At 41.1% G+C, this 18,867-nt stretch overlaps 1 protein-coding gene across 1 annotated transcript; it reads right to left on the reverse strand.

Annotated features, from left to right (window-relative positions):
- Positions 1-13,860: 13,860 nt before the first annotated feature.
- On the reverse strand, positions 13,861-16,880 carry LOC147891931 (pentatricopeptide repeat-containing protein At2g13600-like). Its single transcript, XM_087387919.1, has 2 exons — positions 16,535-16,880; positions 13,861-16,400 (listed from the first exon to the last, which is right to left on the reverse strand). The coding sequence occupies exon 2, from the start codon at positions 16,348-16,350 to the stop codon at positions 13,864-13,866; it is 2,487 nt and encodes an 828-aa protein (XP_087244045.1). The 5' UTR covers positions 16,351-16,400; positions 16,535-16,880; the 3' UTR covers positions 13,861-13,863.
- Positions 16,881-18,867: the final 1,987 nt, after the last annotated feature.

Genomic DNA, 18,867 nt, shown 5'->3' on the forward strand with positions numbered 1-18,867 from the left:
AAACCAGCTCCAAAATCAAAATAGTTGCCTCTACAAGTCAATACAGAGTCTCTATCATTGAAAAAATGACTTTTTCTTTGAAAACACTTAACAGGCTCTCAAAACCACTTCGCAAAACCAAACGGACTTTTCCAAAGGTTCCTCCAAGGTCTCTACACACTCGGATGCAAGTAAAGTCACCCACAAAGCTTCCCACAGAGCTTCTCCTTCCTCCCACACAGCTATTGAGCTTCAAGCATTCATACACTCAGCTAGATCACCCGAGCTCTGATACTAGTTGAGAGTGCTCTCAACAGAAGCAAGAATAGAAGAGGGAGAGAGAGAAACAGAGAGCCACACAAGTTTTGGTGGGTGCAAAACACCCTAATCTTCTTTTTCATTCATTTATATATGTGTTTGAGTATTGTACATAATCGGGGTAAAGGCACAGTGACCTTTAACCCCCACAGAAGCCACATAGTATCGTATCTGGATGCTTTACCCTCCTCATCAGGAAAGGATCGATTCGAAAACAAAGCAAAGAAAAAATAGACGCCAGTAGCACGGACCACACAATTACAATCGTTGGTGTTCGGTTTTGCTGACCCAATGGCCCCTTCAAGACCCTTTACCCACATAAGGAAAGGATCGATTCAAACCCAAAGTAGAGAAAAGACTAGTAGCCATTGGTGATTGCATTAGAGAAGCAGTGGAGGATGGGATTGATTAGAGGGAGGCGGTGAGGGATGGAAAGGAACATTGATTGCATCAGAGAAGCAGTGGAAGATGGGATCGATTAGAATGCCTTGATATTGTTGCTTATGACTTCTTTTCTCCTTTTTCTGATTGGAGGGAGAAAGCAAGCGGAGGAAAGAGAGGCAGTGGAGGGTGGGATCGATTGGAGGGAGGGGGTGAGGGAGGGAAAGGAGCATTCAATTCACAAATCAGAAGGGAAGTTACGCAAATCAGAAGGGAAAGGAGCATTCAATTCACAAATCAAAAGCGAATGCAAAGGGCTTCAAAGACTTACCAGGCGATGACGATGGAGAAAACTGGAGTAGGAGCAAAAATTGCTGCTATGGCGATGGCGAAGTAGGACGCCAATGTACACCAGAATAGCAAGATTTGGTGATCACGATGAATATGAGCATGGAAGCAATGAGATGAGAACTGAAAGGAAGTGAGCACAAGACAAGCAATCAATTCATTGGTTCACATCCACGGGCCACCTCCATAGTTGTTGAGGTTGGCAAGAAAAAGAAGCAGAGGTAGAAAAGGCATGAAGGGATGGAAAAGCAGACTAGCAGGCCAAGAAGAGGGATGCCACCGTTTGATTTGGAGGCAGTTTCTTGTCATTATTATAATTATAATCAATCAATACTTATCTTTAAAAATGGAATTTTAGTCATGACACGTGGCTTCATGAGAGGGAAGATTTCTTTTTTATGTCACAATGCTACCTGCCTAAACATAAACATAAAGAAGAAGATAAAAACCTTTGAAACCTTATACCACTATTGTGCCATGTGGTAGCTTTGAGGTGACAAGCTTAGAACATGCTTCCACGTGCCACCTTTCTACTCTTGGACTCTTAGAGAGCTTCCCCGCACATGCTAGTGAGGTTATCTATAATGGGCTTGCTGGATTCGTTTGTTATTGCAACCAATTAAACCATACTTAGGAAATTGCTATGTAAACAAGTGAGTTGTGTAGAGGGTGCATAGAGCCCAAGCAAAACAACTACCACATTTGGAAAATAATACCATTGTCTCAATGCACAACTCCATACAATATCTTTAGCTTTAGAATGATGATCTTTGTGTCAAATCCATGCATTGGACTTGAAGCGATCGGAATTGCAAGACTCAATCCATAAGCTAGGTTAAGGGGAAAAACATTTTGAAATGTCTATCTATTTCCAAATGCAATGCTCCTTGAGAAGAAAAAGAGAAGACAACAAAATGAGTGTAAAAGCTAAAGGAAAACACCTTTGGGATTACAGGATAGGAAAAGCAAACCACAATGGATGGATGCATCCACACCCATTGGTGGTGCACAAAAGAGGAGATGCAAGCTACAAGCTTGGTTTCTCAGTGTTTTAATGAAATTTACACTCTAGAATATCCATGGTACTGCATTATTTTTTCTTAGATTCACTTGTTCTCTTCTTTAGGAACTCCATGGAGGATGTGGTGGGAATAATGGGCATGCATAACCTTTGAAAATTTTCTTGAAGCTAAGGGTTGATGCACGATCTGAGAGTACTCTCAACAGAAGCAGAACGGAAGAGGGTGAGGGAGAGGGAGAGCCAGAAGAGAGCCACGCAAGTTTTGGTAGGTGCAGAACACCCTAATCTTCTATGTCATCCACATATATATGTGTGTGTGTGTGTGTTTTGAGTATTGCACATAACCAGGGTTAAGACACAGTGGCCTTTAATCCCCATAACCTCCCACTTAAAGGCCAATGTACCTTAAAGGGAGAACAACCAGTGAGCATACTATCCAGTTCCCATCAATACATGACAATACTCAAACCATTGACTAGGTAGACTCTTCATCAACATGTCTGCAGGGTTCTCATCTACATGAACCTTGACAAGCTCTATGCGCTTGTCCTCAGGTACCTCCTTGATGAAATGGTACCTAACCTCAATGTGTTTGGTCTTTGCATGAAAGAGCACTCATGAATCACTATGCAATGTCGGTACACCTGTATGAATCCCCAAATCTCCCACTAGGCAATAAAGCCATGTAGCCTCCTTGCAACCCTTTGTGACTGCAATGTCTGGTCTAGTAGCTATCATAGCATACATAAGACTCCCAACTGCTAAGCATAAGTCCACACTTTCCTAGTTGCATCATCAATGAATGTCAGATAGTATTCAACCCCGCCTAATGATCATGTAGGCATGGGACCATAAACATTTGAATGCACTAAAAATCAAGCCTTTCAAGCTCTTTCTTTCCCCTTCTTTTATGGGTTGATTTAGTCTACTTCCCATAGAGACAATGCTCACAAAATTTAAAATTAAAAAAAATAAAATGCGGTACATAACCCAAACAACATAAGAGTTTCATTCCATTTTGGCCCATATGGCCCAACCGGCAATGCCACAAAGAAGGAGTGACATGGAATGAACCATTCCCTATGAGGAGTGACATGGAATGAAGCACTAGAATCCAAAATCCAATCCTGGGAATATGCATCATCTAAAGTCATAAAAAACTCTGTAGGTAGACTACACATGAAGAGAATGTCATTATCACTATTATTAGTGTGACTGTGTTGATCTCCTTGATCTTCACTTTTCCTTTGTCCTCCCTTGGACTCTCTTCCTTCTTATTTGCACTCCATTTTGTGTTCTTTCTCTTATCCTTTTGCTGTCTTTTCACCTTGCAGCAATCCTATTTCATGTGACCCTTCTTGCCACAATGGTAACACGCAATGTTCTATGCCCTAGATTTGCGACAAGACTTTCCTCTTTCTTGGGACTTTTTCTTGAAATATGATTTGCCCCTTTGCACATTTGAGGCTGCATCTTGCTTGTTGCCATCCATAGACTTTCGTATAATCTCCTCGGCCAACAAGCTACCCATAACATCATCAAACTTCAGGACTCCACTAGGTGTAGAGTTATTGATAGCTATATGGAAGGTATCCCATGAGGATGGCAATGAACATAGGAGAAATATTGCCCTAGTCTCCGCATCAAATTTTGGCTTTTGAGCCTAAAGCTGGTTGAAAATAATATTGAATTCATTCAAGTGAGAAGCAATGGAGACCCCTTCGTTCATCTGCAACTCAAACAACCTCTTCATGAGGTAAACTTTATTAGAGGCAGTTTCCTTCTCATAAGTGGCACATATTTCTTACACAAATCTTTCGTATTCTACTCATTCACTACTGTGAAATGAACCGACTCTGCAAGATGAAGTCTAATAGTAGACTTTGTTAATGCATCCAACTCATTCCAATCATCCTCATACATAGTTGTAGGCTTAGCTGTAATCCCTTCGAAGGCTTTAATCTACTTCTTTTCAATAAGCACATCCCTTATCTGTTCTTTCCATAGAGAAAATATGTCCCATCAAGCTTTTTAATGATGAAAAACTCATTTTCAGACATAGAAGAGGATGCCATGATGCAAATAAACCAAAATCCCAAATGCTAGTGCCTGCAAGAGAGAAATCACGCCAAATACTAGATGCATCCAAATATGTATGCCACAATGAAAGGTAATATCACCAAAACTCAAAGGCTTAAAGCATCAAAAAATGCAACTGTCTCATGTGCATATACTATGCATCCATATGAGCAAATCTGGCCCAAAAGAAAATATCAATCTATAAGACTTGCAAAAAACCACTCAGAGACTTCTAGAAACCACTTGAAGTCTTTTACAAGTTCCAATACCACTTGAGCAGCTCAAACAAGCACCCACAGGCTTGCTCCGTCCTCTCATAGAGCTGCAGTTGTAGACTCCAAGCTCCAGGCACACACACAGGCTCAACTAGACCACCCACAAGCATCAGATAGAACACCCAAGCTCTGATACCATTTGAGAGTGCTCTCAATGAAAGCTGAATGAAACGACTTTTGAATCACTAATTTTGGCCTCTCGAAGAGGTCAAAATGACCAAAATAGGTGTCTAGCAAGAACATGCTTAAGAAAGTGACCAAAACAAGTACATATTAAAACGACCAAAATAGGTGCCTGGCCAAGTGCCCAAATAGCTTTCTTAAGCACTTTCTTGGCAAGCACCTATTTTGGTCATTCTGACCCCCCAAGAGGCCAAAATTTGTGATTCAAAGTCATTTTGGGGGTTTTCGCCTGCGCCAGACACAATGGTGATGCCAAAACCACCAAATTTTGCACCAAAATAGTAAAATCCATTTGGGTCCTTGGACATAACCATTATGATACATTGAAAGTTGCTAGAGTGGGAACGTCAAATGTCAATTTATCTGTTTGGTAATTTATACCTTCGATTGAATGCTCGGTCATATAAAGTTATGCTTGTCACTCTATAATTTTTAAATTTTGAGCGAAGAAAATAAGAAAATCATGAATTTCTTACAGGGTCCCAAAATGAGCTCCATTTTTTCCTAATACCGAGCTAGGCATCAATTATTTTTGTTTGTGTAATACAACGACCGAGCTGCTTTAGGATCAATTACTTTCGCACTTAGGCTCTCTCTCCTTTTCTTACATTCTATTGAAGCCCAGTGACTTCTTAGATCGAGATGATCCTACATTGCTTCCTTTTGCATCCAACCACGAACGATGTTCATCCAAATGATTGATAGCATCTTCAACATTCTGCACCCAAGCTATTTATCCTTTGTTTCAGAGGATCCTAACATAGCCAATGTCACCCTCTTTGCAGCTAGTTGATCTAAGCTGTGCACCCCTTTCACTTTCTATAGGCCATTTCTTCAGTTAGAGAGCATCGTCTCTTGGGCGGGCATCTTCCAAGGTATTAGTAGGGTTGTCACTCTTCAAATTTTAGGGTTTAGGCTAAAGCTTGTGAAGACTCGAGATTGGTATTCACCTAAATGGTGTGATGTTGTTGCCTCGAATGCTCCCATCAAATGTGAGACCACAACTCATGTTCTTTGCATCAATGGCAATGATTGAATGCATGTATCTGCAATCATTTCCTGTTGCTGCTATGCAAGGGGTCTTCTTTCTTCTCATTGTTTCTCCCTCTGCCACATTATAAAGTGCCTTTCTTTTGTGTCAATAACATGCCTCACTCCACAATCTTTTCCTTGTGCCTTGACCAAGCTTTTTAGCTTTCCTATCTCATAGCCTTTGTCTGGTTCTCTTGCTAGCCATGATGAGATGCATCTTGCCATTGAGCCATGGAGACATTCAGTGAACTGCCACCAAAACAAAGACCAGCTAGCTTGTGAGGCGAGCAAAGAATAGAATTACCTGAGTAAAGAATATAATGCCAAACCAAAAGAGCCAGGTCACATCAAGCTACCTCTGCATAGAGCAAGTTGTAGGGCAGTAGGAGGAGAATGTACTATGCAAGGTGGCACAACGAGGATGCACTTTCATATTTGATGATTTGTAGGGCAATGGGAGGTGAAAATTTTTAAAAGTGTGTGGGGATAGAAAAATTTTCAACCGTTGTGATTGCTTTCCTTTGACAATACACATCAGGAAAATTGGATCTACGGGTTTCCCTTAAGCAATTGCAATGTGGCCCAAATTGCTTCAAAATACAAATAGGCAAAAGGGCATGCTATTAGGTTTGATGCTGTATATTATGAAATGCAATAGCCTTTGGCATGCTTAAAGCAAGTGAATGGAAAAAGAACCAAAGAACCAATACAAAATTTGTAAATAGTGTTGGATTTATTATTATATCTTTGCACATGTACAAATTGTTCCATTCTAGGGTGAATCTAGATCCCAATATCACCAACTATCAATGTTTTAAGATCACCATGTAATAGTCCCGCTAGTTTGGATTTCAAATTTTCAATCTGTTTCAACAAACCAAGAAAAATTTATGGAGTGTGTCCTCGAATGGTTGTGCATAATTTTTGCAAAATATTGGAGGCCCCTTAAACCGTACCTAAGGTTCTCAACTACGTGTGTCCTCGGGTTGAGAAGAAGTTCACATAGTGTACTATTGAATTATTACTTGGTTGCATGTATGTGCAAAACAAAATTTTGATGTTTTTGAATAAATTATTACATCCTAAACTCTTCAGGATGCATGCTTCACATGCAACATAGCACTTGTAATGCTTTAACTGTCTTGTTTCAAATCGTTATTCCATATTTGTTAGTCTCATGTTCAAGATTGGGATTGTACTACAACTTGAAGACAAAGTTTGTTAAATTTCGTTGAGCAATGCATAAGTTATGGATCAGGCAAGATGCCTATATACAAAAAGCTTCCTGAAACTCACCAAAAATGGCTAGACCCAAGCAAACATTGACCCAAAGTGATGTCATTTGGAATACTAAAGGATCTAAGGTAGAAAGGACTACATGTGCAAGTTTCTTGAGAGGTGAAGCAATACTTCAAGGGCATTGTAGATGCAAAGGAGATGCTTAGTGGTTGTGATGTAAAGGAGATGCTTAGAGGTTGTGCTTAGAGGATATATGCTTAGAGGTTGTGATGCTACTGGTGTAAGTCATGAAGCTGACACATATATTTTTGAAAATTTCAAGTCTACTATTGTGAAAAAGTATAAGGGACCTTGAGTGCCACTAACAACACCTTGTCTATAAAGCTTATATGATAAGAAACACACTGATGTGCTAAAGAAATGCTTGGGGATACCATTGCATAATCGAAACAATGAATCAAAAGAGTCAAAACAAATCTGGTATTCAATCATTTAGACGAATGCTTTTAATAATTTTAGGAACTTGGATGTTGACAAATCTACAAAGATCCATGGTAAAATTATGTAAGATAAACTCCATCTTCGCATTGCACTTTATATAGTTTCATTTTCTATATCATAAGAATTTTTATCATTCATTGTATAGAGTGTAATGGTGAGCTAGTATTTGTTATTAAAATGGATTAGACTCAACTGGTCAAGGAGCACAAGCCACAGAGGTTGAGCATTTGCATTATGAATGAGGCCTCTCAATTCCTTAAGGAGATGAGGAAGATGTGCAAGATTTCTCAGTCCATATGAGAAGGACATATGGTGGCTTGAAGCATTTGAGACTCCAAAAGAGTGCCATGAGACATTGAAGTGGGTTTTAGAGACAACAACATCTCCTCAATTATTCAAAGACAAGAGGGAAGGAAAACATTTTGTTGGATGAGCATGGAACATTTCAATTGAATGGCATGTTGCTAGTGATTTGAAGACATTCGAGTGCTTCTATGGTTGTGATATAGGTGAAAATGCAAAATTCGCTTGTATATTGCATGTGCTCTCAAGCTTCTCATGAGAAGCTCTAAATTGATGATGTATTTAATCATGTTTATGGTAGTTTGAAACTCTATATTCCCTTAAGAATGCCCAAAACTACGGGAGATGCCTTTTCATCAAACTATTTTATAATCATTTCATTCTTTGCAAAAGTAAATGCATAAATTGTACAGTTATTATTTAGAAGTGAAACATATTTATCAACTTTCATACTTGTTTTGCATTGCACTTTTAGTAACTTAAAATTTTAAGGGAAGATCTTCAAAACTAGAATGACACCAAAGTTTTAAACTTTGAGCTTTATAGCAAGTATTGTGAGTGAAGTAGCCCCTCTATCATATGTTTATCCACCTTCTATAGGAACAACATCTCAAACTATTCTAGGGTAAAAGTATCCCCAAAACCCCCAAAGTACTAAAATAAAATCTCCTAGCAAATAATGAAGAAGACTATAAGAAAACAAAATGAGAGGATGATAAAGTTGCTAATTTTAGGATGATATATTGTAAGCATCATTTTGAGGGGATCAAACTTGGATTTGAATAGAAAACTCACTAAGAGACATTAAAGTAATTTCAAGATGCTACACTCCATGTAGGGTTTTTACAAATAGGGAACCTAGATGGTCAAAAATGCTTCCTATCACCTTCCTATCCTAGGACTTGAAGGTATAAGTTATCTAACTACACTTTGTATTCATGAATACACTATTCAAACAATGTGACGTCGTTGATAGTTGGTGTTTCCATTAGGATAAGTAGCATCGTTTTCTACCTTAAAAAATGATGGGGGATATCAAATTACGCGTTTACTTTTGATCCCTATACATGAATAGAGAAGATCCCAAGTTCTTGGTTGATCCTCTATTCTTCCTTAAAGCAACTACCTCAATGACCATAGCAAGGATGTGTTGAACATTGGTCAACTAGATTAATTGGATTTAGAAAAACTATAGACTTATTGCATCATATAAACTACTAGATGAGTTGATTATTACTAATAGAGAGGCATATCATAATAAGACTCTATAAGTCATTATAATTTATGCTAAGGTGATTGATCATTTAGCATTTTAGCGATCTTAATAGCTATGTAGTACATGTTTGGAGAAACTATTGTATTGATGTAAAAGTACTTGACATTATCAATGTAATTTATTTGTTCATATTATTTATAGGAGCAATAAGTCACAAGGAAAATACTTGGCCTAAATAAGTTTGACTAAACTTTGTCATCGCCATGAGAGTTAAAGCTATTAATCATGGTCTAAAGTACAAGTGTTTCATTACCACATCCAACAAATTGGATTGGGAACTAACTACAAAAGTCTAGTTGCTTTTTCATCATTTTTTAATATGCAAAGTGTTCTTATCTAAAATTCCATTCTCTCATACATAGGATTTCATTCACATATTTATATTTGCCTTAATACTCATTCATGTGCATCATTTTAGATCCCAAAGAATGCAAGATTAGAGTGATAATGTTAATATTTGGGAAATACTAGTAAAGTAACAAGAGTTTCTTGTTTCCCACTTATTTCCTACATACAAAATGTTTCCAAGAGTCACAAGCACTTTTCACTTGGCAAGATTGTAGTCCATATTTTAATAAGAATGAGTGGGAAAATAATATTGGTAAAATTGCAAGTGTTGGGGAGCTATTTTACCACAATTAGTGGGCCTATAACAGGTGGTAGTAGGCCTATTTATTTCTAGTAAGAGAATCTACATTACTGACAATAGTAGGCCTATTATCAATGGTAGTAGGGATATTCTTAGCAATATTACCAATGCTAGTACCAAATTCATCAATGGTAAAAAGCCTATTACTGGTGATAATGTGGCCACTACCAATGGTGATATTTCTCGTTTCCCACTTATTTCCTACATACAAAGTTCTTGCAAGAGTCACAAGCACTTTTCAACTAGCAAGATTAGCCCATAGCTCTTATATCTAGTGTGTTGGGTATGATGGATCACAATTTAGGCACAAGAATCTAAGAAAGGGGGAGGGTGAGAGAGTTAGTGTTGATTATGCTCACGAAAGTGGTTGATTAATCTAACATTCTACATGTTGGGGTAAGTTTTTCCCACAACTACAAACCAATCAATGTGATTGTAACATGGAGTGATATGCCTATGAACCACTAATTCCAAGCCCCCTTGGAAGGTTCAACCCAAGGCATGTGTGGCTCATGCTACTTCTTATTTATGTGCACAAGTCTTGCTACATGGCATGTACTACATGGGCAAGATTTGTCAAGTGGCCTATATGTTTGCAATGAAGGGATTGCCACCCCCCAAAGTCCTGAAACCTCAAACCTGTGATGGAAAGAGCCCCCATCCAAGGTCTCCAAAAACATCTCCTTGGGTAGGGACTCCTAGTACTCTGTTGTGACCATAAGTCAAGGGACCTTGTCAATCGTCATAGCTACAATCAAGGCTACTGTGGATAGAGTCTCTAACACAGTGCCAAAATGCCCTTCAATAGAGGAGAGAAGGGAGAAACACACCTTTGGGAGGATAGGGAACCCGAGGGACACTAGACAGCATGGCACGTGGTGCATTGAGTCCGTGTCATCCACCATGAAGCCATGGTACCACAAAATAAAGACACGAGATGCGAACCACAAAAAATTGGGTTCTTCTCCATAAAGGCCTCGAAGATATCATAAGAGCTCAACTAGAGAAGGAAGACACCTCTCGCATGGATGGTGACCTCCTAAATGTGGTCACCCTCCAACACCAAGCTCATCTTGATCCAATCTCTAACCTATCTTCATGTGGGCATGAGGCCTATGATGCAACCCACCGATGCTTTATCATACAAAGACTAAACTACAATCTGCACCTGTTGCTTGTCCTCTAGGGAGAGGGGAATCACAATGACTATGGTACACAAGGGAACTACCATAAGAGCCCTCTGATGGTCACAACACCAAGATTAGGACATATTGTGGCTTGTAGCATTCGAGACTCCAAAAGAGAGTGCCATGAGACCTTGAAATGGGTTCCAAAGAGAACATGCATCCCATCAATTACTCAAAGAAGAAAGCAGAGGGATGGAAAAGGGAAGGAATAGGGAGATTGTGGCCAACAACCCCACAAAAAAGGTTGTCTAGGCTATCAAAAAGCTAGCACTTCATGGGAAAAAAGAAAGGCACTTCATGGGAAAAAAGAAAGGCTAGGAGCTCAAGATTGTTGGTCTAGATCCCTAGCAAACGACAGGGTACAACTTACTAGAGGCCCCAAAAAGGGTAGAAGGGGTGAGAAATCCCAATAGCTCAAGGAAGACCTATAAGGTTACAACAACTGGAGGCCTCTTACAATGACTAATTGGACAACTAACCATAATTATGGTATGTAATTATGATAATCATTTGCAATACGTTTGGTTTAACGATGTGGTATAGATTTAGTTAAGTCTAATTAACCATGGTAATAAAAGATTAATTTTCATTGATTCAACTATTGTCAAAACTTTATTCAAGGTAAGATGTTAATTGGATAATTGATGAAAAGGCACCTAGATGATAATGTGCCATTGCCATGTGGATTGGTAATGTGCCACTCTAGCAGGGCCACTTTGGCAAGGTGCTAATGACATGGCTAACATGGCTAGTGATGTGACATATTTGACACATGTGAACCAATTGCACATGCTAACATGGCAAATAAGGTCTTCGACGTGTCCTCCTAGAGAAGGCTTCCCCCTTTTTTGTATGTTCGATGATGATGTTGAAGACGATGAAGGGGTTGCAATAGTCAAAGGAAGTATGAGCTGATTTGAGGAGAGGCAACCAACCTTGTCAACTATGGAAATAGGGCCCCCAACGATGAAAAACCGATTCATTAATTAATTTGAGGTGGGGAGGCGGGTGCACGATTAAGCTAGGTCTTGGAAAATCTACAGAGGCGCAATTAACCTGAGGCCTGGACACTCTGCCAATTGCGCCACGTAACACCTGAGAAATGCCGCAGGCTTCGAGGTGCTTCAGTGAACCGCCTCTTATGAGCTGTATAAAAGGAGGGGACCGATGGAATGCAGGCCAGGGACTGTGAAGCCCTCCCAAGACAAGGAGGAAGAAAGGGAGGAAGGGGGAGGGAGGAGGAGCTGAGCCAAAGGCAGGGGGAAGGGTGAGGAGTGGGAGGAGAAGGGTGCATGAGGGAGGGGGGAGGGAGTGAGCAAATGGGGGTTGAGGAAGAGGTATAGAGGGGGAGGAAGCAGAATGGGGGTTGAGGAGGAGGTAGTTAGAGGGAGGAAGCGGGAGAAGGAAGCGGAGGAGGGAAAGGGAGGAGGAGGTAGAGACGGGAGGAGCAACCAGTGGGAGGAACTGAGGGGGAGGAAGCGGGAGGAGGGAGCGGAGGAGAATTAATTCCGTGTTACAATAGGTTAATTCGCTAACATGCTGGGAGGTGAGGGGGAAAGAGACTAATTAATAGATTTTTCAATTAGGCGAGGGCAATGGAACTATGAGGAACTGCAACGACTACCTTGAGATGGTTTGCTTGGGGCCCGTGAGGCTCAAGACTAGGCTCAGGCACATAAGGCTTTAGCCTAAGAATATGACATGCACATATCTAGAGGAGAGAGACTGACTTTTGAAGAAAGGCACGAGTATGGAAGCTCGATGATGGGGCTTTAACTTAAGGACATAGTGAAGAAGATAACGAACGATGAAAATCGGATGAAAATCTTGTCATCAGCTGCTCCGATCACCAGTCCATAGAGAATAAGCTTATGGAAGGATGTTACACAATCCTCACACATTATTGCTTTCATAACCCTTGTTGCAGAAACCCGTTTGCCTACAAGTTACTACACCTCAAAATGTATCTCCTATGCTTCTTCTCTTTAATCACTTTGAGCCCTTTGACCACCATCTTCCTACGCTCCCACAAGCAACCCGGGCAGTCTTTGAAGAAGCTTTCCAAAAAGCTTCTCAGTTCGTAGCTATGGTGATCTAGAGGAACACAACACGCAGACGCCCGATCTGTAAGGAGCTCCAAACAGAACCTTTTTTTAATCTCTCTCTAATGAAACTGCGTAAGGAGCTCCGAACAGAACCTTTTTTTAATCTTTCTCTGCCATCCCTTTTAAGGACTATCTAATGAAACTGACAGGTTTATTAGAAACAAACTAAGGCTTTTTTCTCTGTCGCCTTTAAGCTTGCAATTTTTTAAAAATGATCGATGTGTAATGCAAGCATTGCAATCAAGGCTTCATGCACGTCAGCTATGAGCTCAACAACTCGCTGGTTCCTTCAAATTGTCATTCACCCTTGCTCTGGCACCAATGAGTGATCAACCATTATTGAGAGTCTCCACATCACCACCCAGCCGAAGAATTCCAATGAGCCCCTTCTCTAAGTCTTGAACATCTTCACATGGTCCCTTACATGTTTGGGTTCACTCTCAGAATTCACCCCCATGCCCAGTGCCTACAAGTGCAACTTCTTTTGGATGCCATGTGTCCTCGTGAAGCCCTTTCCAAACGCATCCCATGATTAATGCCTATGCCTAGATATGACCCTAGACCCTAACCCTTTCATCATTGATAGTAGACCATTCTCGAACGGTCCCACTCTTGTCTGTTCATGGTCTCCATCCTTATGTCATACCCGAGGTCGCAATATTACAGTGACATAAAAAAAGGCAATTTCTTGCCAATTCTGAGTGTGTGGAAGGGCCCTCTTAAGTGTCCCTCATAATTATTTACTGTTGGGCAAGCTTGAGAGAGAATTTTGTGGGAGAATGACTGTCAAAGCAAATCCAGAGACTCTTGGTGGTGAAAGTGTTTCGCTTCTTCATCCATATCATGAAGCACTGCATGTGTCAAGAACATATCCAGCCGCTTTCATGTGGCTGCTGAACCTTTGCCACTCACTGCATGAACTGACAGGCACATATGACAGTTTTGTTCACACATCACATCAAACAGAACGGCGATCTCGCACTCTATTCAACCATCATTACGCATTGCCTTTCTCAACTTCATTACATCATCTGCCCTACCTGACTTAGCATGGATGCATGCTAGTGGTGAAGAATTCCTTGGCACTGACTCAAAAACAAACCTCGAAGCATGCATAGCACGTTCCATATCATTGTGAATTCTGCATGATGAAAGTAAGCTCAACCATGCTGAAGGGACACACTCAAATGGCATACTGAAGATCAGGTCCTCTGCCTCATCCAATAATCCTCTTCGCCCAAGAAGATCAATCATGCACACATAATGCTCCACCAAGGGGGTTATGCCATGGTCTCTATTTATAGACACAAAGTATCGCCTCCCATCAGCAACCAGACCTGTATGACTGCAAGCAGTGAGGATGCAGATGAAGGTGATCTCGTCTGGCTCAAAACCTTCAGCCTGCATTTGGCCAAACAGCTGAAGGGCCTCTTTCCCATGCCCATTCTGGGCACCTGCACCAATAATGGCACTCCAGGAAACCACATCCCGCAGTGGCATTGCTGCAAAAACTGCCCTTGCATCATCTAGGCTCCCACACTTGCCATACATATTCACGAGGCTACCCCCCACATTGACATCGAATTCCCATCTATTGCCAGCAACGGTAGCATGAATTATTCGACCCTCTTCTAGGGCTGTCATATAGGCACACACATCCACAACACAGATGAAGGCGATCTTGTCTGGCTTGATGCCTTCTGCCTGCATTTGACCAAACATTCGCAGGGCTTCCTTGCCATGGTCATTTCGAGCGCACACAGCCATTAGGGCACTCCAAGAGACCACATCCCGCTGTGGCATCTCTGCAAACACCGCCCTTGCATCATCTAGTCTCCCACACTTGCCATACATATTGATGAGGGCATTCCCAACAACTACTTCGAACTCCCATCCATTGCCAGCAGCAGTTGCATGAACCAATCGACCCTCTTCGAGTGCAGCCAAGCTGCCACATGCATCCACAATGCAAATGTAGATTATCTTGTTTGCTGGCTCAGGCCCAACGGCCTGCATTTCACCAAACAGTTGCAGAGCCTCCCTTTCATGCCCATTTTGGACACATGCAGCGATCATGGCACTCCAAGAAACCACATCCTGCTCTGGCATCTCTGCAAACACTGCCCTTGCATCATCAAGGCTCCTGCACTTTGCATACATATTGACTAGGGCTGTTCCCACAATGGCATTGGATTCCCATCCGCTGCCAGCAATAATAGTGTGGATCACTTGACCCTCTTTTAAAGCTGTCATACTGGCACACGCATCCACGATACAGATGAAGGTGATCTTGTTTGGCTCGAAGCGCTCAGCCTGCATTTGCTCAAACAGTTGCAGGGCCTCCTTGCCATGGCCATTCTGGGCACACACAGTGACCATGGCACTCCAGGAGACCACATTCCTCTGTGGCATCTCTGCAAACACTGCCCTTGCATCATCTAGGCTCCTGCACCTGCCATACATACTGATAAGGGCATTTCCTAGAACAACATCAGGCTCCCATCCAGTGACTTGCCCATCCTGGGTACATGCCGTAGTCATGGCACTCCAAGCAGCCCCATCCTGCTGTGGCATCGATACACTGACATCATCTGAGCTCCCAGCCTGGCCATACGTATTGACAAGTGCTGTCCCCACAAAAATTTCAGACTTCCATCTGTTGCCAGCAATAGCAGAATGAATTACTCGACCCTCTTCTAGGGCTGCCACACCCGCACAAGCACACACAGCACAGATGAACGTGACCTTGCTTGGCTCAAAGCCTTCGACCTGCATTTGACCAAACAGTTGAAGGGCCTCCTCACCATGCCCATTCTGGGCACAGACAGTGATCATAGCACTCCAAGAGACAACATCCGGCTGCAGAATCTCTGCAAACACCGCCTTTGCATCCTTTAGGCTGCCACATTTGCCGTACATATTGATGAGGGCATTCCCCACAACAACATCTGACTCCCATCCATGGCCGGCAACAGTAGCATGAGTCTCTCGACCATCTTCTAGGGCTGCCAGTGTGGCACACGCATCCATGACACCGATGAACGTAATCTTGTTTGGCTCGAAGCCTTCTACATTCATTTTACCAAACAATTGCAGGGCCTCCTCGCCATGCCCATTTTGTGCATGTGCAGCCACCATGGCACTCCAGGAGACTATATCCCTCTGTGGCATCTCTACAAACACTGCCCTCGCATCAATTAGCCTCCTGCACTTGCCATACAAATTGACGAGGGCTGTCCCCAAAAATGCATCCGACTCCCATCTGTTGCTAGCAACAATAGCATGGATCACTCGACCCTCTTCCAGGGCTGCCACAATGGCACACGCATCCAGAATAGAAATGAGGGTGACCTTGTTTGGCTCGAAGCCTTCAGCCTGCATTTGACTAAGCAGTTGCAGGGCCTCCTCGGCATGCCCATTCTGGGCACACGCTGCGATCATGGAATTCCAAGAGACCACATCCCGCTGTGGCATCTCTACAAACAAAGCCCTCGCATCATCCAGCCTTCCATTATGGGCAGACGCTGCAATCATAATATTCCAAGAGTATAAATTCGGATAGTCTAGTTTGTCAAACACAGCACGTGCATGTTCTAAACTGCCACACTTGCTGTACATTTGGACGAGAAGGTTACTCAGAAACGTGTTACCAACATACCCACGACTGCTCATGTGTTCATGCACACGTTTGCCCTCAGGCAGGGCCTTGGAACGGGTGCAACACCTCAAAAGCGAGGCATAAGTAGCATGATCTGTCTCTGGACCCAGCTGAACGAGGATGTCCGCAGTTAAATTTTCAGGACTGCAGCCTTGATTTCTCAAATTTTCAGGACTGAAGTCTTCATTCCTCTGATAGAGCTTTGAGGGGAAGTCCTTGCTGGGTCCTGGATCGCCTAGCGATGCTTCAGAAATGCAAAGACTGCGTGCTAGCTTGGGGGGCATAGACCTCCAGTAATTCTGCCCTTGTAAATACGAAAGTCTATTTTCGTATACGAGCAATTGAACGTGCAACATACTAATCGCCTTCTCTGAAAGACGAGCGGCTCGATCGCAATATTCGAACACAGTGTGTTCCGTAGATACGACAAATACATTTCTATTCAAAGAAACAACCAATTCATAAAAATTAGAAATTTGAAGTAGCCTCAAGACATTTGCAAATCCATTCCTTCATGGAAGTCATCATTTTAAAAAAAAGTGCATCCATTACGTACATTATCATGGAGTGTCATTCATTGTAGTCACATATGGTGGTTAACAGCTTCTCTATAGGGTTCAATTTAAATTTAAATGTGTGGAATCAATTTCCCTGTGAGCTTGGAAAGAGCTTGTTTAAACCTAAAATTTGCCTTCAAATTACCTCCACATAACTCATGCACTCTTTGAGCATGACCAACAAATGTGTTTATTAATGTGCTTGACCAAAAAGGATACATATTGCTAGAACACTAATAGACTTGTAAACTCCATATCTCTTAGACAAGAGGTGCAAATAAATACTAATTATTTTTTCATGGAAAAATTTTCCCCTACACCTACATCTTGTACAAGCTAGAATTGTGACTCCAATGCTATAAAACCACACTCACATTGATGCAAGCAATAAGGAGTATAACAAGCTCATCTTGATCTTGTAATGCATCATCATGAATTCTTTCACCTCCATCTTAAGAAAGATGATTATGTGGACTATATGTTTAACGATTCAAAAGAAATTTTTATTACAAGTATTATAGGTCTGAAAAAATAAATCTCATATGTTAGACAAACTTGCATTGTTTGTAAAAATGTCTACATTTTCTCCAAAGCTACATTCAAATATCAAATAGTGTATAGGCTTACTACTTGGTTCCACTCCTATGTAAACTCGTGTGTTTTTGTGTTTTGTGACCTCCTTAGGCTGCAATTATCTATCTTTCTTAAGTTCCAATTTAGCTATGAAAATGTATCTAACTTTATAGGTGTCAGCTATCTAAAATGTCTATGCATTGAGATTTTCATTATAAGAGACTCTCATGCTTTGGTTATTTTTATTCTTTACTTGCTTCTCTCTCTCTATGCTCTCCTCCAATTGCTAGAAATTTTAAAATGTCTTAGAAAATTATGAGGCTGCAATTTTATCTAAGTATTATCTATGTCTATTAATAAATTAAAGTAGCACTATTGCTCAATTTTTTTCTTATTTACAAGAGTCTTCTAGATATAAAGTTGTATTATTGTAGTCCCTCCATACCTTCCTCCACTTCATGAGTATTTTTGCAAGCTTCTTCTCCCATGGTTGGAAAATTCAAGAAGACTTCTTAAACTAGGAGGCTCTTCTAAAGATGTATTGAGAGACTATTGTTGTGCAATCCCTTTTTATGGGTCCCCACTTAAGGATATCCCATACTAGAGATTAACCTCACTTTGACCCTCCAAATTCTCCAACCACATCTCTTGACAAACCTACCTCTCCAAACCCCTGTCATTCCCAACAACTTCCTCCACTTTTTCTTGAAAATCAATTATGTTTTTTATGTGGCAAGCTTGGTAAGGTTGGCATCTCTAGTGGATGAAACTTGTAAAATAGATCAAACTTGCATCTTAGTAATGCAAACTCTAGAATAGATCAAATATGGAGCTAACATAACCTAAGGTAGCACCTTTTTTATGTGTAGTACAAGATATGGGATAGAGATTCATTCAAATATTGAAGAGGGTTTGTATGCAACTATATTGCACAATATGAATCTCTTATAGATAAGTTGTTGAACCTTTGTTTAAAAACACATTCAAAGCAGTACAATTTCTTGGCTATAGCCAAATATTCCTAAACTAATTGCCTCTGAAAAACATAAGTCAAAGGTATTCATAAGTTTCAAACAATGGAAAAGAATGTAACAAAAAAAGTGGCATACCATATATTTACACTAATTATTATGGGAATTCCATTAATATTGTCATTAAGGTCAAGAGCATAAGAAAGATTGAAAACATTGTTAGTGTAGCAAA

This window comes from Dipteris shenzhenensis, chromosome 17 (genome assembly GCF_047967505.1).
Source record: "Dipteris shenzhenensis isolate YYH24624 ecotype China chromosome 17, Dip_SZ_1.0, whole genome shotgun sequence".
In the NCBI taxonomy this organism is placed as follows: Eukaryota; Viridiplantae; Streptophyta; class Polypodiopsida; order Gleicheniales; family Dipteridaceae; genus Dipteris; species Dipteris shenzhenensis.